Source organism: Neoarius graeffei, chromosome 15 (genome assembly GCF_027579695.1).
Source record: "Neoarius graeffei isolate fNeoGra1 chromosome 15, fNeoGra1.pri, whole genome shotgun sequence".
Lineage (NCBI taxonomy): Eukaryota > Metazoa > Chordata > Actinopteri > Siluriformes > Ariidae > Neoarius > Neoarius graeffei.
The window spans coordinates 36,329,816-36,355,561 of NC_083583.1; the positions used below are offsets into that span (position 1 = coordinate 36,329,816).

The following is a 25,746-nucleotide window of genomic DNA, read 5'->3' on the forward strand; positions in this document are numbered from 1 at the left end:
ATGGTTAAAGATAATTTTATGTCACAACTTCTAGTCAACAGTCAGTCTGCGTTTATATATTATTGATGTTAAAATTGTGTAATATATTGAAATTTTCAGTATTATTATTTTTCTCTTTTTGGATATATCACTCTTACTTTTATTTAATTTATTGTGATTTATTATTAGTATTATTATTGTATATGTTATTTGGTGCTATTTTGTTTACCTATTCGAGGACCACAATGGAAATAAGTATTTTTACTTTTTGTGTTATCCTCCGCAATATTTATATTTATATTATATGTTCACATGTTATGTATATGTTTCTATTGCGAAATAAATCAATCAAAAAAATATTTATCTAGTAAAATAATGAAAGATGGTATAAAAGAGTTCTGATAAATTTTTCTTGTTGTTCAGGATACCCTTGTATCGTCTTCCTGACGATAAATAAAAATAACATCTTTGATATGTTTTGTGATGTCAGAAGTGGTAAAAGGGTCATGAATGTCATAAGAGGTTTTATTTACAGATCTTTTGGCCAATTTATCAGCCGTTTCATTTCCGACATGAGCTGGACGCGCATGCGCAGTCGCTTACTAGCGGTTTTGCGTTGCCTGGCAGGTATGCACATGCGTACTAGCTTTCTTGCGTTATTTTAGTTGTGCGCATGCGCAGTCGGTTTCTAGCAGGTTGCGTGCGACTGTCGGTACTAGTTGCGGACGGTTAGCTTGGCAGCTAATCTCCATCTGTATCAGTAAAACTGAACGAACATTTTATTTCAATAAATATATATTTTTTTCTATTTACTTAAAAGTAGGTACTAGTTAGCAGGGTTTTGCTCGTTGCTGCTTTGTTATAAGTCCTGTTTTGCCCGGCCGCAGTGAGTGTCGGGAAGTTTGGCGGTTTTATCCTCTGCATTGTTTGGGAACCGGCATATATTAGCCTGTGGCTAAGCTAACTTTAGCCGTTGTGTGAGTTGAGTGTAGCTCGGTTTTGTAGCGGCTCGCTGTGTTAGCGCGGCTCCTCTCATCACCAGCTGTTTGTTGTTGTACACTGAAGTCGACGCAAGAAATTATTCGTAGTATTCGGTGGATTTCTTCAAAAATGGCTGCAATGGCGCTCGAGATGGACGGAAGTGTAATGGAAGGGGTGAGCAACGTTAATAATATAGATGTTTTTATTTTTTATGACTGTACTTTCTGCTTAGCCGAGCATTAACAGTTAAATGTTGTTCAAAATAAACAAGACTGCTAATTGTTAAGTCTGGAAAATCATTAATATAATCCTGTTTTTTTTGTTGTTGTTGTTTCTAGGGAGGACAGATCCTGAGGGTTTCAGCTGCACTCAGTTGTATCCAAGGCACTTCTCTGAAAATCAACAAAATCCGGGCAGGGAGGAGCACCCCAGGATTAAGGTGGGAGACAGAGATCTTTCAGCCATATTATTACTTATTATTCTGTGTTTTGTTTGGTATACTAAATTGTCGGCTGTATTATCCAAGGGCATGCTGTGGAGCCCTCATCCCCCTCCCTGAATCCTGAAACAAAGCCAAGTTTCCTTGTTGGAGTCTGACCTCCATCCAGGAGCCTAAGTTCCTCCTCAGAGTGGTACATTTAGGTGACCTGCTTATAAATGTGTCAATGTATAGCTTCGATGAACACTTTTTGAAGCAGTAAGATGTCTGTAATAAGCTCTGGGCTGTAGTGCTGAACGGAGGCCTTTGTTAGTTCCCCACACTAGCACATGGCCACATGAGCTCAGGACTTTTCTCACAGCATCAGAATGAAGTTTATTTAGCTACAATGACCGACTAAGACAGTTCCTGGCTTAAAAAAAGTGTATAAAATATAACCTGCAGCACAAATTAGATACATGCAACACAATTGGAATCATTTTTTGCTCTTCTCAAGATAATTTTAGGTTATGATAAATTGTGCATCGCTGTAATTATGGTACAAAATAAACCTTCCTAAAAGCTTTAAGTTTAGTTAATAACAGATTGCGGTAGTAAGAGTCTGTGCTAACGGTGTTGCTTTTATTGTGCTGGATCTGGTATGTATTTATTGTCTGGTTTGATGTGAGTTATACTGGAAGTGTTTCTATTTCGTCATTGCCCGTGGTTCTGTGTAAAGGTGGGTGATATCTCATTATCTCTAGCCGCTTTATCCTGTTCTACAGGGTCGCAGGCAAGCTGGAGCCTATCCCAGCTGACTACGGGTGAAAGGCGGGGTACACCCTGGACAAGTCGCCAGGTCATCACAGGGCTGACACATATGGCCCTTTTCCACTACCCTTTTTCAGCTCACTTCAGCCCGACACGGCTCGCGTTTCGACTACCTCAGAGCAGCACGACTCGGCTCGCTTCAGCCCTACTCAGCACCCAAAACTCGCACGGTTTTGGAGTAGGGCTGAAGCGAGCCAAACCGAGCCGAGTGGGGCTAGGGGCGTGAGCAGACACTCCCCTGTGCACTGATTGGTGAGGAGGAGTGTCCTCACATGCCCACACATGCCCCGCGAGCACGCTGGGATCTGTAAACACCCTAAACCCGGAAGAAGAAGAATTATGAGAATTTCTGAAGCCTTATGCGCCTCGCCTCATCTATACGCTCTTGCCAGTATCTGTTGGCGTTGTCGGTGACGACAAGCCACAGCACCAAGACCAGCAACACTAACGACTCCATGTCCTCCATGTTTATTGTTTACGATCCGGGTCATGAGACTACCGCTTAAAAGATCACTGATGTCACTGTTTGCGCTGCCTAACGACATCACGTGACGTCCACCCACTTTCGCTAACTCCACCCAATGTGTCCACCCACTTCCAGCCAGCACGGTTCAGCGCGGTTGTAGTCGAAATGCAACTCCAACAGCCCCACTCAGCTCGACTCAGCACGGCTCAGCCCAACTCAGCCACATTGGTAGTGGAAAAGTGGCAATAGACACAGACAACCATTCACACCTACGGTCAGTTTAGAGTCACCAGTTAACCTAACCTGCATGTCTTTGGACTGTGGGGGAAACTGGAGCACCCGGAGGAAACCCACCCGGATACGGGGAGAAAGGTGGGCGACATGACTACAGAAATGTTGAATAGTGATGCTTGAAGTTTTTATATGCATCACGATATATAAACGACTGCGAGTAAAACAGCAATCAGCTGCCTGCAATGTACAACAGCTTACTCTTGAAAAATCTCCAATTTCTTTAGATCAGTCATTTTGATCATGGTTTTTCTACACATCCTTTTTGAATGTAAGCATCAATATCCTTAACGGCAACCACTGCCTGTGATTTTTCTCTTTCAAAAGAAGAAACAACACCGTCACCAAATTCCCCCACACAACCATTTTGTCATAGTTTTGATATCTCAAAAAACTGTGACTTTTTTTTTTCTTAAAATGTTACTTTTATTTTTTTTAAAACAGCCACTCTAAAATGGTGTCGTAACAGTGTCATTGCAAGTAAAAAATGTTAAATGATATCGCTATCCCCGAAAATGTATCGTGACATTTATTGTGATCTCAGTATTACATTGTCACTTGGCCCAGCTTTAATCACTGTCAGAGAGCTGAAACTTTTGCCCACGAATGGACAGTACTGTGCAAAAGTCTGAGGCACCCTATTTTTTCATACAAATTTTGTTATAGATTTCTATTTTATGGCCTACATTATTGAGTCAGTACAAAAACATTTTACAGTTCCAAACCTTTGTTTTCCAGCACAAAATTAAATGTTACAGGAAAAAAAAAAGTTTGTATCTGAGCAGCATATTGCATAAGGGAACACTTTTCAGATTAAAAGAAAACATAATGAAGGCTACTGGGTTTTGGTGCAAAATGAAGAAGCGAGTGTGACAAAGTGTCCAGAAGAACTGTGGCTGCTTCTGCAAGATGCTCAGTAAAACCTCCAGCTCATTTCCTTCTAAAACTCCACTAACTGTACCTGAGATATCTATCTATCATACTTAAAAAAATATTTTATATATAAAGAGTCGTCTCTCACCAAATATTGACTTTGTTTAATTTATGGCTTCCTGCTGTTTTTATATAAATAAAATATTTTTTTTGAATGTTGAAACATTTCATTTCATTCATTTTAAGCCATTTTTGGTCTACAGCATTTCTTTACATGCGCCTAAGACTTTTGCACAGCACTGTAGGTGTTGCGTATTCTTACTTGATGTGTGCAGTTAAATAAAGACAGCAGTAAATTATGTGAGAAGGCGTTGCTATTGTTCACTGTGTCTCCCCCACACCCCTCGCTAGGCCTCAGCATCTGTCAGGCTTGGAGCTGCTGAGGGACATGTGTGATGGGAGTCTGGAGGGAGCCACTGTGGGATCCTCAGAGATCACACTGACTCCCGGGAAGATCAAGTGCGGGAATTACATCGCTGACACACACACTGCTGGGTAAGAAGCGTTATTGCCACAGCATCTAAAATAAAATGTGGGGATTATGACTGTAATGCTGTTTACTGGAATAAATGATCCAGGTGGTGAGGTGACAACATGAAACCTCTTATAGGGTTTCTGTGTGCTTTGCCTACACCCAGGAGCGCCACCATTTTCCATCTACTATCAAAGTTATTCCATCTATCAGTACAAAAGAACAGGAATGATGGTTGTAATAAAAATGGGTTCTGTAGGTGGGAAGTTGTAAATCATTCCAAGTTGCAAAGTAAAAAAAAAAATTGGTTGTCATAAATTTTTACATAATATTTTGAAAAATAAATCTATAGACATTTCTTTCTATAGTTTTTCTTTTCACTCTAATTTTTCTTGTTTCATTTTATTCTTTTTTTTAATTTTTAATGAATAAAATACTTCTTTTTTTGTTCCTTTTTCTGTCTACTCTTTTTTGCACCTTAATTTTAGTTATATTCTCTCTCTCTCTCTCTCTCTCTCTCTCTCTCACGAATATTAGAAGTTTTAGAATAAATTATGTTGATTTAATCTCTGACTGTACCTGAAGTTGTAAGTTGTTGGTGTAAAGTCGGTCTGTGCGTCCTGTGCTGTAGGAGTGTTGGGCTTCTACTGCAGATCTCACTGCCCTGTGCGCTGTTCACTGAAGGCCCTTCAGAGCTCTGCTTGAAAGGAGGAACCAACGCTGAGATGGCTCCACAGATCGATTACACACTCAAGGTATCAGCTTTTAGGGATTTAAAAAAAAATTTTTTTTAATTATTTTTGTCGGCGACTACTTATTCCTCTCTTTTGTCCACTAACTCTTCTTGTTCTTCCTCTCCTACGTTGTCATCTTCATCGACTACTACTTCATCTAATTCTTATTCTTTGTCTCCTTCATGTTTTCTTCTTCTATGTCTGCTGCTTATTCTATGTCGTCTTCTTTTGTCCATTACTACTTTTTTTTTTCTATTTCTTCATCGATTACTTTGTCTTTTGTTTTCTGCTTCTTATGTTTCATTATATTCGGCTGATATTGTTTATTTACAACTAAAAATCGTGTAGTGTGAAAAGAACAGTAGTGAAATATTGACTAGAGAGTAATCTCTGTGTGTATTGTCCCCACCACCACCCAGAGCGCTCAGCCTTTTTAAAAATTTTTTTGGGGGGGTCAGCAACTCTCGGCGCTTCAAACTCGGAACTTTTCAGACCAAGTTTCTGTGAGCTCCCAAGTCCTCATCATCACCTCTCTGAAATCGTTCAGGGGTGGGTTTCCCAAAAGCCCCTTAACGCGAAGAGCATCTTAACTCGGAGAAAGAGTGTTAATTGTGATGCTCGCTCTGCCATTTAACAATGATCTTTGTGCTATGATGCATTTGGGAAACCCACGCCAGTGTAATCGCCCAGCATGTGTGGTCCTGTCTGGATTGAATAATCTGGTGTGCGTGTTCTTGCGATTAGAATGTTAAAAACCAGTTAAACCTGTCGTTATGTCTGTGGTCTCCCATGTTTTTAAAATCGGTTAAGAATTTAAAATCCTCTAGTGTGCACCAGGCCGAGTCAACGACTGTCACCTTCTTTGTTTATGGCTTCATCATCTTTGTTTTTCTTCATCTTCCGCTTCTTTGTCTTCTTCATCTATAACTTTGTTTTCTTTTTCTTCTCCATCTTCATAGTTTTGTGTGGTAGAAGTATGTGACCACAGCTGTTTGTTAAATCGAGCTCTGACTTTATTATTTCGTCTCAGGCTGGGCAGTATGATTTATAAAAGAAAAATGGCAAATGTTTTTAAAAGCAGTTTAAGACTGGAATTGGAAGCAGGTGATACTGACATTAATATTTAAATATATTAACGTTATAATTTTTTTTTTGAAAGAGTTGTTAGTTTTTCAGCAAAGCTCTACAACCTGGTATGTTTCACAGAAAGATCTAAGTATCGTGATTAATGATTTTTGTCCTATTGTTCCTTCCTATATCTGTGGTAGCAATGTATTTATAGATAATATGCCACAAATCTAATGTACTTATGATTCCCATTTCTCAAAACAAATTGCACAGGTGTTCAAACCCATTGCGGAGAGATTTGGTGTCCAGTTTGACTGTGATTTAAGGATGAGGTGAGTTGTGTGGTTGTGTTGAGAGAATTTTTTTTTTAAATAAAGTTTATCAACATCACTATTGTGGTCACTTGCAGTGTGAGATATTTACACACCACACGCACACAATTGTGGTCAGAAGTTTACATGGACATGAATATGGTCATGGTAACTTTGGTCTTTCAGTGATTTCTTAGAAATTTTCTGTGGCACAATAATTGCACAAAATGCATCTTTAATAGGGAAAAGACCCCAAGAATTTGGTGCACAAGCTTTAAATTGGTGTGTTTTCTGAAGTCAATATGGTGTCAGAATTATACATACAGGGTTGACAATATAGATACGCCCACTTGGATTATTAATTCAGTGGTGCTGAAAGTTTCGAAATGCCTTTTAACTTGCCAAGGCCTCTAAACTTCCCTGTTAGTGATCATGATTGACTACAAGTGGTAGCTTCTCTGTGTCAACATAAAAAGGGTTTGTTTGACCGCACACATTAGATTCACCAACACGCAGTACAATAGGAAAGTCCAAGGAGCTCAGTACAGATCTGAGAAAGAGGATTATAGATTTGCACAACTCATGACGATCAGGACATTCATGCCAGTGTATGTTAACTTTTGACCGTGTATGCATGTGTGCAGTGCAAAAAATCAGTCTGTACGTTGAATGAATTTACTGCAGTATCATGCGTGCGATACAGCTTTTTGTTACCCCTTTTTCCACCAATAGGGAATGGGTTATGGTTCACACACCAAATTTTGAACCATTCAGAGCATTTCAACCAAAAATAAATTGGTTCAGAACCTGAAAAGTTGGCTTCCAGTTGGAAGCAAAATATAGCGTGCGTCCCCCCACGAATCATGATATCGGTGGGAGTGTCATTAGTTTTGAGAGGAAGCAGAATGCAACAGAAAAGTATACGTCTTGAGAAAAAATGGAAAGGAACCAAATATCTGCAGTAACAAAACAGCTTGTGAGTAACCAGTTTGCTCCACCATCGTACAACTACGGTTTACTTCCGTTGTGCATTGTGCGATGCCCTCTGTTCATGATGCATCCTTGTTTATAATGGTTCTGCTCAAAACTGGTGAAAACGTGGTTTACTCGCTGGCACCAGGGTTCAAAGAACCCTGAACGGAACCGGTTCAAGAACCTGTTTCCTGCTGGTCATAAAGGGGTGTGTGGGACAGTCAGTTGCTTGCTCGTGTGAAGGGTTTGTGTGCCACAATTCCTCGTGAACATTCCCCATGTCCTCAGTAAGCAGAGCTGGCTAGCAGTGTTGGGCAGTAGCTTTGCTACAAGTTGAACTACATTTTTCAGTCGTATGGTGGTGATGTTGCTGTTTTCTGAATGATATACAGAGGTGGACAAAGTACCCAACTTCATTACTTAAGTCAAAGTACAGATCCCACTAGTCAAATGTTACTCTGATACAAGTGAAAGTTGTACAGTCAAATTTTTACTTAAGTCAAAGAACTGAAATACTAGCTTTTTAAAAATACTTTAGTATTAAAAGTACATTTTCTGTCAACGCATACAAAACTTAATTGCCTCTGAAGCAACCTACTGGGTTTACTGACTAGTTTGTAGAACCTGTAGAGCTGAAGCTCCACCTGACCTGCTCGCAAATTCTTTTCATGCTCAAAATCATATCGGGTAGCTAACGTTACTAGAAAAGAGAGATTTCTACATTCTGTTTATTTGGCAAGATTATGCTAAAACATATTTCTGAAAGGACTTCAGATAAGTTAACATTATTCATGTTGATGTGTAAAAATGGAGTTACGCCAACAGTTCAAATTAACTAGCTATGTGTTAACGTTAGCCGTGGACAAGGTGATGGCAACTTGGCGGGCAAATCCAGAGAAAGTCATTTGACTAACCAGACTGCATAGCTATTGCAACGCTAATCACTAGCTCGAACAGCACAGACAACTTCATTGCAAGCTTTCTCTTTGAATAAAACATTTATATACCTCAATATGCTTCCGCAGGTTGGATGGCGGGTTTTTGTAGGCCGTGATGTGGTTTGTTTTCGACAAAAGTTTAAAAAAAACAAACAAACAAATCTTTAATCTTTTCAGAAAACTGAAACATGGGTTCTGGGTATGGCCATGAGTGCGTGCATTCCCCAGAAGAACCGCCTCCTTCCATCAACTGATCGTGTTCAAATAACGCTATGGATGTGACGTGACCCTAGTGATTACTGATCAGCTGTCTCCGTGTCGCCTATGAAAAAACCAATCACGTTTTAGAAAAGGAAAAAAAAACATCCACTTTCAAAGCTGCTTCAGAGTAACGAGGACGTTGATAGAAACGTAGTGGAGTGAAAAGTACAGTATTTTTGTTTTTCATATGTAGTGAAGTTAGTCATAAGTTTCCAACAAAAATAGTACTCAAAGTACCGATACTCAAAAAGCATACTTAAGTACAGTACTCAAGTAAATGTCCTTCGTCACTGTCCACCTCTGATCATATAGCTTGCGATAGTGGAGCTCTTTTTATTGATCAAGTAGCTCGGTAGTGTAAGCTTCATTTTCCTGAGTATTTCTAACACTCAAGCAGATCAGATCTTTCTGCTGTGGCCTAAAGAAAACCTAAAAGCCACAGTTTTTTTTTTTTTAATTTAATTTTGTTTCTTCTGTAGCCACAGAAGCACTTCTTCTGTGTGACGACATGTGGGCTGATATAAACACTGATATATATATATATATATATATATATATATATATATATATATATATATATATATATGAATGAGTGATTCCACGCTTATGGGGACATGAACTTATTCACCTAAAACCATTTCTTTTTTTACCATCAGGTCACAAAACATGTAATCTTTAATGAATGATATGTTAAAAGATAACTTTAATTTTCTGAGATGTAATAAAGACATTTATATGCCAAAGTCAAGCCTATGAGTTCCAAAATGATGTCTGTTACATTACTTCTGTTACGATTGTCCATCTCGCATCTGTTACAAATTAATTACAATCTAGCTATATACCATGTTAATCTTATTGAAAGAATGTGTATGTTTATTCTACTACACATGTTTATTAATTATATTTGCTAAAACATCACCTTCCTATGTTTCAAAAAGTAATTCTACATTGTTAAAATTGAGAATATATATGTCCACAACGCTTCTGTTACGTTCTGACTTTGGCATATAAATATGTTTTTATTACATCTCAGAAAATTAAAGTTATCTTTTAACATATCATTCATTAAAGATTACATGTTTTGTGACCTGATGGTAAAAAAAAGAAATGGTTTTAGGTGAATTTTTAAAAATAAGTTCATGTCCCCATTTCAGTACCCATAAGCATGGAATCACTCATATATATATATATATATATATATATATATATATATATATATATATATATATATATATGCGCGCGCGCAGATGAACCTTCATGCACTATCGACACCTGCGTTTTATGTGAAGCACATGCTTTTGTTGACAAATTGGTTTTGGAGCAGTGAGAATAATGATCATGGGTTATTGTTGAATAAACAATTGAACTGAACATTTTTCCTGTGTATTTGTTTGACTGACAATGATATTGATCACTGAGAGAGCATTGAGTTGCCATGAAGTTGGTTTGGTTAAAAACATTTTAAAAATTGTGTCTGATGTAGTGAACTACTTTTGCCATGTTGATGTTGCTTAGTTTGCTTCACGTGGGGAGTTGCTTTAGTGCAGTGAAGCTTCATTTACGTAATGTAGGTTATGTAAGTGGTACTGGGCTCACTATTCTTTCCAAGTAGCTGGTGAAAACTGCTAGGTTGCTAGATGATAAGAAAAATGAAACTGTATTTTCGAGTGCAAAACCTCAAACAAGCCCTTGAGGAAGAAACTCGAGAAGAACCACTGTCAAATGAAATTGAGGGCGAAACGAAAGGGGACACTTAGACATGTCAAACATTTCTTGTTAAGGTTTGGATTTTGTGTGCCCTGTATGCAACGTTCACATCCGTTATGTCACGTACCTGTTTGTGATTTGCTCACACTTGCTCTCTTTTAATATAAACAACAGCTATATATGATGATTTGTCTAATTTTGACTGATGATGGCAGTTTGTGATTTATTCATGCACCTTGTATCCTATTTTCATGTATTTCTATTAATATTTTGGTCCTACTTTATCATTTACTCCATTTTGGATCACATCCCTTTATTATGCATGCTTTTATTATATATTTACAGAGGTTATTACCCTAAGGGTGGTGGAGAGGTGGTGGTAAAGGTGAACCCTGTGAAGGAGCTGAGCCCCATCACCATGACTGAGAGAGGGAACATCACAAAGATCTACGGCCGGGCCTTCGTAGCCGGAGTGCTCCCTTTCAAGGTATGCAACGTGTTTTATATTATTTATTGTTTATAACATGTTAAGCAAGACATTACAGGAGAATACACCAACCTTTCTGTAAACAGTAATTTCAGAAATAAAAATTGTCTGATTGCTGTTATTATTTCAGGAGTTCTTTGTATTGACGATGTTTTTTAAAAAAAATTACATATGCAAATGGAGCTTGTAGTTAATTGTGTACAATTTGCATAGTAAACAAAAATCAAATATTTAGTCTTTCGATGTTGTTGGAATTAAATTATTTCCCAGAACAGTTTGTTGGGGGGGAAAATGATTTAATTTCAGAATTAAACAAATATAAATTGAATAAATGAAGTATCTGACCTGGAAAAAGCAGAAATGGAACTCCGATGTTGGATTAACTCTTTACCCCTTAAAGCAGTTGCTACAGCCACCCTTGTATATGTATATACTGTTTACCCGTAGAACATATTTACAAGAAAAAAAAGTCTAAAGACGGGGTTTTGTTCATATTAGTTTTCTCCTTGGTTATGTTAAAACAATCATGACACATCATACATTTTTGAAAAGAGGGCATGACACAGAATACAAAAATCACTCCTGAAGTTATGTTTCAACATTCACTGACCCACAAGTAGTGTCTGAAAGGTGAGTAATACCCATGTGAAAACCAATCTTCACATTTTACATGAAGAATTCATGTCAAATAGTATACAATAAATGATTACTGCAACCTTCAATCAGAAAGCTTGTTTCACTCTACGTACGTAGAGGCAAATTCAGGGTCGTCAAATGTCATTATGGTGCATACAACCCCGATTCCAAAAAAGTTGGGACAAAGTACAAATTGTAAATAAAAACGGAATTTAATAATTTACAAATCTCAAAAACTGATATTGTACTCAAAACAGAACATAGACAACATATCAAATGTCAAAAGTGAGACATTTTGAAAGTTCATGCCAAATATTGGCTCATTTGAAATTTCATGACAGCAACACATCTCAAAAAAGTTGGGACAGGGGCAATAAGAGGCTGGAAAAGTTAAAGGTACAAAAAAGGAACAGCTGGAGGACCAAATTGCAACTCATTAGGTCAATTGGCAATAGGTCGTTAACATGACTGGGTATAAAAAGAGCATCTTGGAGTGGCAGCGGCTCTCAGAAGTAAAGATGGGAAGAGGATCACCAATCCCCCTAATTCTGCGCCGACAAATAGTGGAGCAATATCAGAAAGGAGTTCGACAGTGTAAAATTGCAAAGAGTTTGAACATCTCATCATCTACAGTGCATAATATCATCAAAAGATTCAGAGAATCTGGAAGAATCTCTGTGCGTAAGGGTCAAGGCCGGAAAACCATACTGGGTGCCCGTGATCTTCGGGCCCTTAGACGGCACTGCATCACATCCAGGCATGCTTCTGTATTGGAAATCACAAAATGGGCTCAGGAATATTTCCAGAGAACATTATCTGTGAACACAATTCACTGTGCCATCCGCCGTTGCCAGCTAAAACTCTGTAGTTCAAAGAAGAAGCCGTATCTAAACATGATCCAGAAGCGCAGACGTCTTCTCTGGGCCAAGGCTCATTTAAAATGGACTGTGGCAAAGTGGAAAACTGTTCTGTGGTCAGACGAATCAAAATTTGAAGTTCTTTATGGAAATCAGGGACGCCGTGTCATTCGGACTAAAGAGGAGAAGGACGACCCAAGTTGTTATCAGCGCTCAGTTCAGAAGCCTGCATCTGTGATGGTATGGGGTTGCATTAGTGCGTGTGGCATGGGCAGCTTACACATCTGGAAAGACACCATCAATGCTGAAAGGTATATCCAGGTTCCAGAGCAACATATGTACCCATCCAGACGACGTCTCTTTCAGGGAAGACCTTGCATTTTCCAACATGACAATGCCAAACCACATACTGCATCAATTACAGCATCATGGCTGCGTAGAAGAAGGGTCCGGGTACTGAACTGGCCAGCCTGCAGTCCAGATCTTTCACCCGTAGAAAACATTTGGCGCATCATAAAACGGAAGATACGACAAAAAAGACCTAAGACAGTTGAGCAACTAGAATCCTACATTAGACAAGAATGGGTTAGCATTCCTATCCCTAAACTTGAGCAACTTGTCTCCTCAGTCCCCAGACGTTTACAGACTGTTGTAAAGAGAAAAGGGGATGTCTCACAGTGGTAAACATGGCCTTGTCCCAACTTTTTTGAGATGTGTTGTCATGAAATTTAAAATCACCTAATTTTTCTCTTTAAATGATACATTTTTCTCAGTTTAAACATTTGATATGTCATCTATGTTCTATTCTGAATAAAATATGGAATTTTGAAACTTCCACATCATTGCATTCCGTTTTTATTTACAATTTGTACTTTGTCCCAACTTTTTTGGAATTGGGGTTGTACATGCCAGCGTCATATGTCGTCATTATGGGATATGCACAGGGTCATCATTAAGGGGTAAAGAGTTAAAGCTCCAGAGTAGACTGCAGCGGTGCAGGGGCTGGGGTCGTATGGAAGATACTGAGGAGCTCTTTTTGAGGATTATAACATTGTTGTGTAGCTGTAATGTTTAAAGCATGTCCATGGTTGTGATTTTGGAGAAATCAGGCCCAGTGTGCTTGCTCGCTCTCTCTCTCTCTCTCTCTCTCTCTCTCTCTCTCTCTCTCTCTCTCTCTCTCTCTCTCTCTCTCTCTCAGCTCCAAATTCAATTTGAAGTCTGTGGGTTGTACAGATTTGGACCTCTGGTGTTCAAACAGTGCAATTGCGTTGGATGCACGATTAATAGAACACTGAGTTCCATGTGTGTTCAAATAAATTTTTTTTTTTATACATTCTAATAATTTAAAAAAAAAAAGGTATTTTAGATTTATTTCAAACTTTTAATAATCGCCTGCTTCTAATGAGAGTTTGTCATTTAGAGTCTAACATGCATCCAAAAATGATCTGAATTTCAGGAAACTCCTCTGTAATAACCTTCTAGGAATGAAGATGTGAAATTTCATTTATAAACTCTCATTTATAATCAGATTTTTGTTTGAGGAAATATAAAAAACTGATTTTGGGGAATGACTTGATAAATGCAATGTGTTTACTGTGTTTCTATTATAGTTAGTGTGATTTTTATAAAGGAACTTGATTTGCATGTCATAATGACACACTCAGGAAACAAGCTTGTCTGGGACATACATGATCGGCAGCACTTAGACTGCATCAAAGTTTCAGATCATGTAGTTGTTGTGAATGGACACAAAACCAGTGAAAAATTTTTTGCCTGGAATTTATTATTACAGTTAACATTAAGACAAGACTTGGATTATGCATTAGATTTCTCCAAATAAATGTGAACTAGATAGAACTCGACGCCAACGGCGTCGATGGGGATGCCTCCCCCCGGTAGACTACATGCCTTATTAAGTTGTGATTTGGGAATGGACATTTGACCTCACAGTAATCTTGACCTGGTGAAATTACTTGTATCAGCCTTGGAGATATGGTGTTCACAACGTTTTCGGACAGACATTTGACCACAGTAACCTTGACCTTTAGACCTTTTGATCTCAAAATCTAATCAGTTTATTTTTGTCCCCAAATGCACAAATAGTGAAAGTTTGGTGAAATTCCTTTCATTAGCCTCTATTGCGTTCACAAGGTTTCGGGACTGACGCATGCACGCACGGATGGCTGGATGGACGCACGCACGGACAGACGGACAACCCGAAAACATAATGCCTCCTGCACCTTATGGTGGCGGAGGCATAAAAATGAGATTTTCTTCCTGTCTTGTCTTTGTTGCGTGATGTATCTTAGTTCATGTCTTCTTGTTGTTTTGATGCTTAAAGGTTAATTTGAATAGTTCTTGTTGTTAGCTGGCAAAGGACATGTCTGCCGCAGCTGTGCGCACCATCCGAAAAGAGATAAAAGATCTTTACATCAACATACAGTCTCTGCAAGAGAAGGACAAGGCCTGTGGAAATGGGAATGGCATCATGTAAGATAAAAAAAAAAAAAAATAATAATAATCCTTGACGTTTTCCACACAATTTTGAAGTTAAGCTCACGGAATATGATTTGTGTTTTCTCTGCCACCCAGAATCATCGCAGAGTCCTCTACCGGCTGTATTTTTGCTGGTTCATCTCTTGGAAAGAAAGGTGAACCCTTTGTATTAAATAAACAATTGAGCTGGAATTGTTCTTTTTTTCATCTGGTACGTCATTTTTGCCTCCAGTTGGCAACAAAATGAAAACTTCTTTATTTTCTCACAGGAAGTAATGAAAAAGTAATAATCACAGCAAATGTCTATAAATTTGGAAGTTAAATTTCAATCATAGTTGAGTGACTTTTTGATTTGTTGCCTGTCATCCCTCAGGTATTTATGCAGATAAAGTTGGGATCGAGGCAGCTGAGATGCTCCTGAAGAACATCAGGCACAACGGCTGCGTGGATGAGTTTTTGCAAGACCAGGTCTGAAACACAAACACACGTGCGTGCGCGCACACCATCAATACAAACAAGTAGAATAGAAATATAGCATCCTTACTTGTCCCTACTTGCATTCGGTTATTGTAGATTACTGTTCCTTTTCTGTGGGCACTTATTGTGATTAGAGATGCACTGATACTGTGCTCATTTTCTTGTGCTCATAACTGTATGTGATGTGAGCCTTACGGCTTACTAATGAACAGATAACACGCATTGCCCTTGATCTTGACATACTGTACTTCATGATTAATGACACTAATTTTATCAAAGTAGACTGAAACTGTGCTCAGAAAATATCAAAATAACTGAGTGATAAAACATGGTAAACGTAAAACTCAGCCTAAGGAGTTAATCACTAGCAAACACTAGCTTGGTGAGAAAAATGTCTGTGATGTCCCTGATTTGATTAATACTTATTAGTCTACAGTGGTATGCAAAAGTTTGGGCACCCCTGGTCAAAATTGCTGTTACTGTGAACAGTTAAGCAAGTTGAAGATGAAATGATCTCCAAAAGGCATAAAGTTAAAGATGACCTTTTATATTTTAAGCAAAAACAATTTTTTATTTTCATCTTTTACATTTTCAAAATGACACAAAAGGAAAAAGGCCTGAAGCAAAAGTTTGGGCACCCTGCATGGTTGGTACCTAGTAACACCCCCTTTGGCGAGTATCACAGCTTGTAAACACATTTTTGTAGCCAGCTAATAATCTTTCAGTTCTTACCTGGGGGATTTTCACACACTCGTCCTTGCAAAAGGCTTCCAGTTCTACAAGTTTCTTGGGCTGTCTTGCATGCACTGCTCTTTTGAGATCTATCCACAGATTTTCAATGATGTTAAGGTCAGGGGACTGTGAGGGCCAGGGCAAAACCTTCAGCTTGTGCCTCTTGAGGTATTCCATTGTAGATTTTGAGGTGTGTTTTGGATCATCATCTTATTGTAGGACCCATCCTCTTTTTAACTTCAACTTTTTTTCCAGATGGTGTGATGTTTGCTTCCAGAATTTGCTGGTATTTATTTGAATCCATGCTTCCCTCGACCAATGAAATGTGCCCTGTGCCACTGGCTGCAACACAACCCCAAAGCATGATCGATCCACACCCATGCTTCAGAGTTGGAGAGGTGTTCTTTTCCTGGAATTTGGCACCCTTTTTTCTCCAAACATACCTTTGCACATTGTGGCCAAAAAGTTCTATTTTGATTTCATCAGTCCACAGGACTCGTTTCCAAAATGCATCAGGCTTATTTAGATGCTCATTTGCAAACTTCAGATGCTGAATTTTGTGGCTAGGATGCAGGAAAGGTTTGCTTCTGATGACTCTCCCATGAAGGTCATATTTGTTCAGGTGTCGCTGCATAGTAGAACAGTGCACCACCACTCCAGGGTCTGCTAAATCTTTCTGAAGGTCTTTTGCAGTCAAACAGGGGTTTTATTTGCCTTTCTAGCAATCCAACGAGCAGTTCTTTCAGAAAGTCTTCATCATCTTCAACAGCTACCTGAAAACACTTTGCTACGTTCTTGTAGCCTTCTCCTGCTTTGTGAGCATCAATTATTTTATTATTCAGAATGCGAGGGAGTTGCTTAGAGGAGCCCATGGCTGTTGATTTTAGGGACAAGTTTGAGGAGTCAGAGAATTTATACAGCTTTGAAATCTGCATCATCTGACCTTTCCTAATGAAGAATTTGAACAAGCCACAGCTCAATAAGCTAATTAAGGTCTGGAACCTTGGTAAAAGTTACCTGAGAACTCGAATGCATTGGGGTGCCCAAACTTTCGCATGGTGTTCCTTTTCTTTTTTCACTCTCCAATTGTACAAAACAAAAATAATACACAAATCTTGCAGAAAACGCTGAAAAGAAATGTTGTCTTTACCTTTATGCCTTTTGGTGATCAGTTCATCTTCTGCTCACTTAACTATTCACAGTAACAGACATTTTCAGTAAGGGTGCCCAAACTTTAGCATGGTCGCCTCACAGCAAGAAGGTTCCAGGTTCGAACCCAGTGGCCGGCGAGGGCCTTTCTGTGTGGAGTTTGCATGTTCTCTGCGTGGGTTTCCTCCGGGTGTTCCGGTTTCCCCCACAATCCAAAGACATGGTTAGGTTGATGTGGGGTGGTCTTGGGCTGAAGTGCCCTTGAGCAGGGTACCCAACCCCTGACTGCTTCCCGGGCGCTCTGGTGTGGCTGCCCACTGCTCTGGGGGTGTGTGTGTGTGTGTGTGTGTGTGTGTGTGTGTGTGTGTGTTCACTGCTTCAGATGGGTTAAATGCAGAGGATGAATTTCACTGTGCTTGAAGTGTGCATGTGACCAAATAAAGGTTTCTTCTTCTTTTGCATGCCACTGTAAATACGCAGGTAATTCTAGGAAATCGTGTATGCTGATTATCGAGAAATAGTCCGAATCTCTCGACCAATCACCTCGAGCAACTTGGCAAAATGGTGGCCAGTTGCTGCGTCACCGTAAGTGAGGAAGAATTAGAAATTATGAAAGAGAATGCTGTTCGTAAAAGTACTAAAAGTGCTATGAAGTTTGGTCTAAAACTATTCAAAGGTAACGTGGGTTTGTGATTTTATTTTAAAATAGATAAAACAAAGTATTTTATATGACTCGGCGTAGATGAGTGACAAGTCTGCGCACATTACGCTTGCATGCCGTTTTTGAAGATTGAAATAATTAAAAAAAATATTTTTTATTTTTTTAATAATCACCTGCGTATTTATACTCAATTATCCACCTCAGGCTCAGTGAATATTGGTGAATAATAACCTCGACTTCATCTCACTTATTATACACCAAAATTCACTTTGCCTTCAGCAAATTGTTAAATAGGTTACTCATTTCTGTTCCAGTGTTGATATCGGTGAGTACTCTTACCGAAAATGTGGTATCAGTATCATAATGATGCAAGTTCTGTTTTCACCTCTTTTCTTGACCGATGTTTTGTAGCTGATTATCTTCATGGCCTTGGCTAAGGGCACGTCTCGGATGCGCACCGGACCGATCACTCTACACACGCAGACGGCCATCCATGTGGCCGAGCAGCTCACTAAGGTAAAAATGAATAAATTAGATCATAGGCATAGTGTGTGGATACATAAAGAAACCCATTGAGTTGTTTTCTGATGGTTTCGGTCCTGTGCGTGCCTGCCACCACAGGAAACCCAACAGCTGAGTAGTGAGTAACCCCATCGAGTTGTTTTCTGATGAGTTAATTCTGTCTCAACATACTGTATTACGTGCGCTATTCATTTTGATAACCCACGTAATAAGGAGCTGAGACCTTCGTACAAAACATGCACACTTCTTTTTAAATAAATAATGTTGATCGTTTGCGAACAAACTATAACTCTAGAAAACTCTCTCTTCATGGTCTTTCTAGTTTCATAACACAATTTCTTAATATTAGTATGTTGATAATGCCGAGGCTGAGTGTTTTAAAGGAGATATGCAGAACCTTTTATTTTTGAATAAATTTCTGAGTGGATAGTATCTCCATCCTTGACCCTTGTATGCTGCATAAATGGGAATTTTAAAAAAATATATTTGAGAGTTAAAATCGACCGCAAAGTTGGCATTCGAGTTGCCCCGCTGAGCCAGCCAGCCCTGAGTGGGTGACGTCACAGCGGGAACCGGTACTATAGACCAAAGCCAGACTCGGCAGGCGAGAGTGGTTGCGATGGCCTCTTCGTTCGGATTTATTGGCAATTCTTCGGATTCCTCCGATAGTAACACATCTGACTGTGATAGTCCTAAAATTGGAGTGTGTGTACATGCTACTGCTATACACATAGAACCGTACCAGTTCGAACCATCAGAAAGCGAATCCTATAGTGACACGTCCGCCACGGAGGCCCCCACCTTACGAAATAAAGCCAGAGAACAAAGCCATCTAGAGAATTGGATGGAATTGAACTGACAGTCTCGTGAGACTCTCATTAAAACAGGATAGGTGTTATAACTTATGCAGCATACATGTACATGCATGCATTTTCACTGATAAAATGTAAAAGGCTAATTAAATAATCAGATGAACTGAGACAATCACATTCTGAAGCAAATTAAATGATCTTATACCGGTAACTTAAACACACAATACAAGTTACTTGTATTCATCTAAATGCAGGTAAATGACGAGTGTTGCGCTACGTTCACACTGCAAGGCTTAATGCTCAGTTCCGATTTTTTTGTGAAATCCGATTTTTTTTGTGAGGTCGTTCACATTAACAAATATATGCGACTTGTATGTGATCCTCAGTATGAACGAAAAGCGACCTAAAAGTGTTCCGCATGCGCATTGCAGGATACGACGACGTCACACGCAGTGAGCATGGCCAGTGTTTACGGAAGTAAAACCGCCCGGTTGCGGTATGACCCATCCAATCTAGCTTGAATAGCTGCATCCCCCCCAAATGGAAATCAGCTCCCTAACCTCTGCGCCTTCCATTGAGAAGATTCAGAACCTTCACAGCCCTAAGTGTCCCTCGCATTGATGTCATGCGCAGGGGCGCAGATACGTTTTTTGAACTGGGGGGGGACAAAGCTGCCAGCAAACCAACCCCGATATGCCTGTCAAACTTCTTGTGGGTTACCATAGCAACCAAGCTCGAGCTCGCAACCTGTGCAGTCTGCGCAGCTCAACCAACCGAATATCAGTCTTTGTTTTGTTTTATGTGAGTTGTTGCAACTATGTATACACTGCCGTGCACCTCAATAAACCGAATGGTAATTAGTCTTTTGATTTTTCCGTGAGGTTTGCCTTATACAAAGAAAGACAGCATAGACGTTTTTTCCTTCCTATAAGTGGGGGGGACCGAACGAGGTGAATTTAAATCTGGGTGGGACGAATCCCACCTGTCCCACCCTCTATCTGCGCCCGTGATTATGCGCCATGTTGTTGCAACTTTTTTTGAGAGACCCGCCGCCTACTTCAGCGCAGAATAGTGACATTTGTGGCTTGTTGATGACGTGTAAGTCGGATGAATGCGACCTGGCGGTTCAGACTGAAGTCGCATATGAAAAGAGCGGATAGGAATCGGAATTAGGACCACATATCCAAACGGCCTGGGTCGGATTTGAAAAAATCGGATCTGTGTCGTTCATATTGTCAATAAAAGATCGGATACAGGTCACATATGGGCGAAAAGATCGGATTTGAGTCACTTCAGCCTGCAGTGTGAACGTAGCCTTGGTGTTTTTTGTTATGTAACCAAGTGAGTCGCATCTTAGCCGTCTGTGTTCTCGTTTCTTGAAGGCCGATCTTGTGGCCGATTGTTTTGAAACAATCTGACTTTCAGTTCTTCGTTCATTTGCTTCTTTCACATAAGGGCGAGATATTGCTGCTGAGGCGAGCATATCCAGCAGATAAATCTGATGACTGGTCCGTAGTTTAATATGGGACGGCCTTGGGCTGAGGTGCCCTTGAACAAGGCACCTAACTCCCAACTGCTCCCCGGGCGCTGTTAGCATGGCTGCCCACTGCTCTGGGTATGTGTGTGTGCTCATTGCTCACATGTGTGCGAGCGCATGTGTGTGTTCACTGCTTCAGATGGGTTAAATGCAGAGAGGAATTTCACAAGTGTGTGATGAATAAAGTTGTTTCTTTCTCTCTCATTCTCCATTTTCTCCATACTGAGTACTCCGCCATTACTGCTCGGCTCACGCTCCGGGAGAGCTGGTGCAACTGAACTTACTTTCCTTTTCTTGTAGTTTTCTTTTCCTTTAATTGTTGGTACTGCACCCTCTTTCAGTGCGGGCTTATAGCCAACGCTCCAACAGATCAGAGGTCTCGTACGAGTCTTCAGTAAAATGTGCAGCGCAGGGGAGAGACCACATAGTCGGCGTCCAATCCATGAATTTCTCGCAAAAAGGGTCCAAATCTTTGCAGTTTGAACATTCTTGGGCCATGAATGCAACATAAATCCACCTTCTGTCGTGTTGCCAGCAAGACATCTACGTGGCACGACGATAAGTTAGCTCAAAATGGAGGATCGGAGTTGCAGTCAGCTCTGTGTTTTAATATAGCGGAAATGGCGATGAGCCTGATAGCCTTCCTGTGGTGGCGTCACAGATGTCAAGGTCATTCACTCAGACTGCTTCCTGTATGAATCACTTTAATCGTAAAAATTACTATATTAGATTTATTGTTGCACATAATAACGACTGATTGGCAGTTTGGCACTTAATACTGTACTGAAAAGTTTCATGTAAACTGAACTCCTTAATCAACTGACTGGATCAATCGGATACTGCCAACCCTAAAACACTCGTTCAACTGCATTGTGCAGTAAAAACAATGGTGAATACTGGGTGGCGGCGGCTTCTTTAGTGTGCCACGCGGGGAGAGGGAGGTGCCTGTAAATTTTGGCAAGGCTAGGACCTTTGGTGGCCAAGTTATGAATTTTTAAATCCCCCTGTGCGCACACGCAGCTGGAGCTAGGGTTCATGCTAAGGCTTTCCATGATCCGTGCTCGCTGCTGATGTCGAATCAGGCCGAACCTGAGCTGGTTCGAAAGGGTTCGGCGAGAGGGATGTGCCTGTAAATTTTGGCAGGGCTAGGCCCATCGGTGGCCAAATTATTAATTTTTAAAGTCATGCCCATGGGGGCTCCCATTTCACATAGCCTGGGAAATCCCATGCTGCTTTGCACAGTCGTTCCGATCTGAAAAGACAGCATGGAAACTATGGTCTAAAGGCTCGCCTGAGTTAGGGAGCCAATCAGAGAGTGGGGAGAGGTGGAAAGACGGTGACGCGTACTACTCGACAAACGGAAGCTTGTAGTTTATTTGGGACTGTTTACGGATCACGTTTAACATGGCGGCGAGCGATACAAACCAAACTTTCGATCAAGCTTTGTCTTGCACAAACGGCAGTAATTGTTCGGTGCCATTGTTTTCCTATTTTTTTGTTTTGCCTTCTCTTTCTCTTTCCTTCTCTTCTTCGCCTCTTCGTCTTCGTCGCTCTAACTACGTCACCGGGTACAACTGCCATGATTGGCCATGGGCTACGTATACGCCAAATGATAGACATTCGCAACGTCCAATAAACGGCCATTGACGATCGTAAACCACACCTCCCTTACGAGAAATTCAATAGGCGGATTCCAGACCATATTTCACTTGTGATATGGTCTGGTGTTAACCAGACTACATTTCACAGGTCGTGTTATGAGAGAATGTATTCGCCCAGTGTAACATTTGGAAGTAGATTAGACCCATATCTTTTTACAATTTTTTTTTTTTTTTTTTTTTCCCCCCCCATGGGCCATCGGGTTTGATGCTTTTGAAATACAGACAGACAAATGCAAAAATTACCGGTCAATGTCCACCGGTCTGGCCTTATTTCCTACACTGTACTAGGTAATGATGCACAGCAATTAATGTGAAAATGTTTATTTTAGTGTCCAGTTTGAACTAAAGCAGGAGAGCCAGCTCCCCTCTCCAAAACATCTGGAAGTGACTGGAGAACTCTGTGTATATACACATATACATACATACATACACACACACACACACGCGCACACTTCAGTTTGTGTAAGGACTACGGTGGACTTGCATATGATTCCTCTTGATGATTAACACGACTATTAAAGATTTTCTGCATTCAGATTTCAACTCCTGCTCTTGTTCTAGGCCAAGTTTGTGATACGCAGGGCAGATGACGAACACACCAACAATGACACCTACATCATCGAGTGCCAGGGTGTGGGCACCACCAACTCCAACCTGTAAGCTTGCCTTCAGAGCACTGCTGGAGGCCTCCGGAGGTCACGTAGCAGAAACACACTACTGTAACCAACGGGATGGTGCGAAGACATTGTCTCAGCGTTCCTCTTCACGCTTCCACACAGAACGGCCGCTTTATTAGTCTTTGAGCTGACCCTGAATCGGTCTGCTTTGTCCCTTGCTTTTTATAATGGTCACCCATTTCTCAAATGACTTTTGTTACTCAGGGTATTGCCTTACACTGTAAGCGAGCATCGTCTGTCCTAGGAGCGCTTTGTTTTATTTTGCATTAATGATTAGTTGGTTAGAATCTTCAGTATTTCAACAGATGTTTTTTTTTTTGTTTTTGATCCACTTTCCACTTTTGTGTGCTAAACACGAGCCTTAAAGAAACCGCAGTTTCACAATTGCAATTAGAACACGGTTCACAACCTGATCATGTGCATGGAACTAGGAATATGTATGTCACCAGTAATTATAGTGCACTATGTGTACATGGAGTTAAACAAAATGGTCTGCTGTCCCTGAACAAAAAAATGAGTTTATGTAGCTGCCTTTTTTTTTTTAAAATGGTAAGTTATTTAAGTTGATGTATTGAATGAATGGCATCCTGTGTGGCCTTTTTTCCTCCTCTTTACATTTTCATTTGAAGCTTACTCTTTAGCTTTATTAGGTTTGTGAGGTGGTGGCTGGGCAGAATCCCTTAAAAATGGTAAATTTTTTTTCAGTCATAGTGCTTACTGCATTATTTATGAGAAGGGATTAAATATGATGGGTTTTTTTTTCTTCACTGTAGGTGACAATGACCGCTGTTTATTTACCTTAAGATATTTTTGAAAGAGAAGAGATCACAATAAAATCGTTAAGAATATAGTTGTTTAAAACGAAGCTTGTGTTCAATGTGTGTTCTGAAAAGCCTTGGCACTTTGGGACGTGCTGTAATAGGAAAATAAGCAACGGTGGGGTGATGAAATGAGAGTTACCACACTGACATTTGTTCAGAAGAGTTTTATTCCACTTATCCACAGCAATCTTCCAGCAATAACAATTTATTTACTAAAGAATGAGACATAATTTATTCATTTGTAGTTACGATTATTGTTATGGAATATCTGTGAAATGAGTTGGTTCCTGTTTGTTATAGCAGCTATAAATGGTCGTTCCCTCACTTGCGTATCATTTTTTTTTTCCTCTTTGTTGAAGTTCATCTCATCTCATTTATCTCTACCTGCTTTATCCTTCTACAGGGTCGCAGGCAAGCTGGAGCCTATCCCAGCTGACTACGGGCGAAAGGCGGGGTACACCCTGGACAAGTCGCCAGGTCATCACAGGGCTGACACACAGACACAGACAACCATTCACACACTCATTCACACCTATGGTCAATTTAGAGTCACCAGTTAACCTAACCTGCATGTCTTTGGACTGTGGGGGAAACTGGAGCACCCGGAGGAAACCCACGCGGACACGGGGAGAACATGCAAACTCCGCACAGAAAGGCCCTCGCCGGCCACGGGGCTCGAACCCGGACCTTCTTGCTGTGAGGCAACAGCGCTAACCACTACACCACCGTGCCGCCCTCTTTGTTGAAGTTAAATAAGAAAAATTAAAGCCGTTTCTGTTAACAAGAACTCCCAAAGCATAACCTGCTCTGTCCTGAAGACTTTCTCATTACAGTGTTACTTATGACTTGAGCACTGATAAGGAGACTCCTGTTAATGTTAAACATCTTAAATTTATGTGAACTGTCTGCCTTATAGGTCCTTGTGAATGAGGTGTTATGATAGAAATAATGTATTAGTGTGAACACATGAATATAAACTGGCATTTGGAGCTGTACTTCTGTCAGAGCTGCTGTTCTAGTAATCTGACCAATCAGAATCCAGAAATCTGTGGTATAACTAGTTTTAGGCGACTGTAGTGAAGGCTGTTGCTCACGTCCCGGGCCTCTTGGTTTTGGAGAGGTGGATGGTGTGGAGAACCCCAGCAGATGGGAGGACAATAGTGTGAGCAGAAGAAAGGAATGAATTAGCATGGAGCCCTCGGGTCTGGGAAGGGCGCATCCATGATTGTCTGAGTGAGAGGATGTTCAGTGGGGGCGGGTGAGAGAGCAGCTTCTCCACCGTATTCACTGCTCTGTCGCATCAAATCTGCAGTCTGTCCCTGAAAAGAATCCAGACGGAGCTGAACAGCAGCGTGGGGGTTAAAAATAACTTTCCCTGCAGTTAAAGTACAATAAAAAATGGATTCATACAATCCTGAAAGTGAATCAGAACACTATTGTGTTCCTTACAGAAGTCACATGAACTTTACATGTAAAATTAACATTCACATGTTTTTCATGCGCTTTTAGATTTAATTCAGCTCGTTTCACAATTTTAACATTTTTACTTTGATTTATTTTTTGTGTGTTTATTTTGTACACTATTTTCACATTTTACATGAGTCACAATTGTAGATATGGTTCATTTAATTTCACATTGATTTTAACACTAGATTAATTTAGGACATAATACTTTGTCACAGGTGATCATGTACATGGCAGGTGTTTTTTTTTTTAATTCATCTGTAATTTAAAGGTATAACATGGTGAGATGCACCTTTGCTTTTTTGCATCTGACCACATAACTCGCATGTTCACTTGAGAAATGTATGTAATTGTTCTCTAAGGGGTGGCACTGTCGCCTCACAGCAAGAAAGTTC

The 25,746-nt window shown here is 40.1% G+C and overlaps 1 protein-coding gene across 1 annotated transcript; it reads left to right on the forward strand.

Annotated features, from left to right (window-relative positions):
• Positions 1 to 669: 669 nt before the first annotated feature.
• rtca (RNA 3'-terminal phosphate cyclase) lies at positions 670 to 24,211 on the forward strand. The gene is made up of 11 exons (XM_060941218.1): positions 670 to 1,134; positions 1,299 to 1,399; positions 4,251 to 4,394; positions 5,003 to 5,126; positions 6,447 to 6,505; positions 10,708 to 10,849; positions 14,711 to 14,832; positions 14,935 to 14,993; positions 15,212 to 15,306; positions 18,269 to 18,373; positions 22,951 to 24,211. The coding sequence occupies exons 1-11, from the start codon at positions 1,090 to 1,092 to the stop codon at positions 23,047 to 23,049; spliced, it is 1,095 nt and encodes a 364-aa protein (XP_060797201.1). The 5' UTR covers positions 670 to 1,089; the 3' UTR covers positions 23,050 to 24,211.
• The last annotated feature ends 1,535 nt before the right edge of the window (positions 24,212 to 25,746 follow it).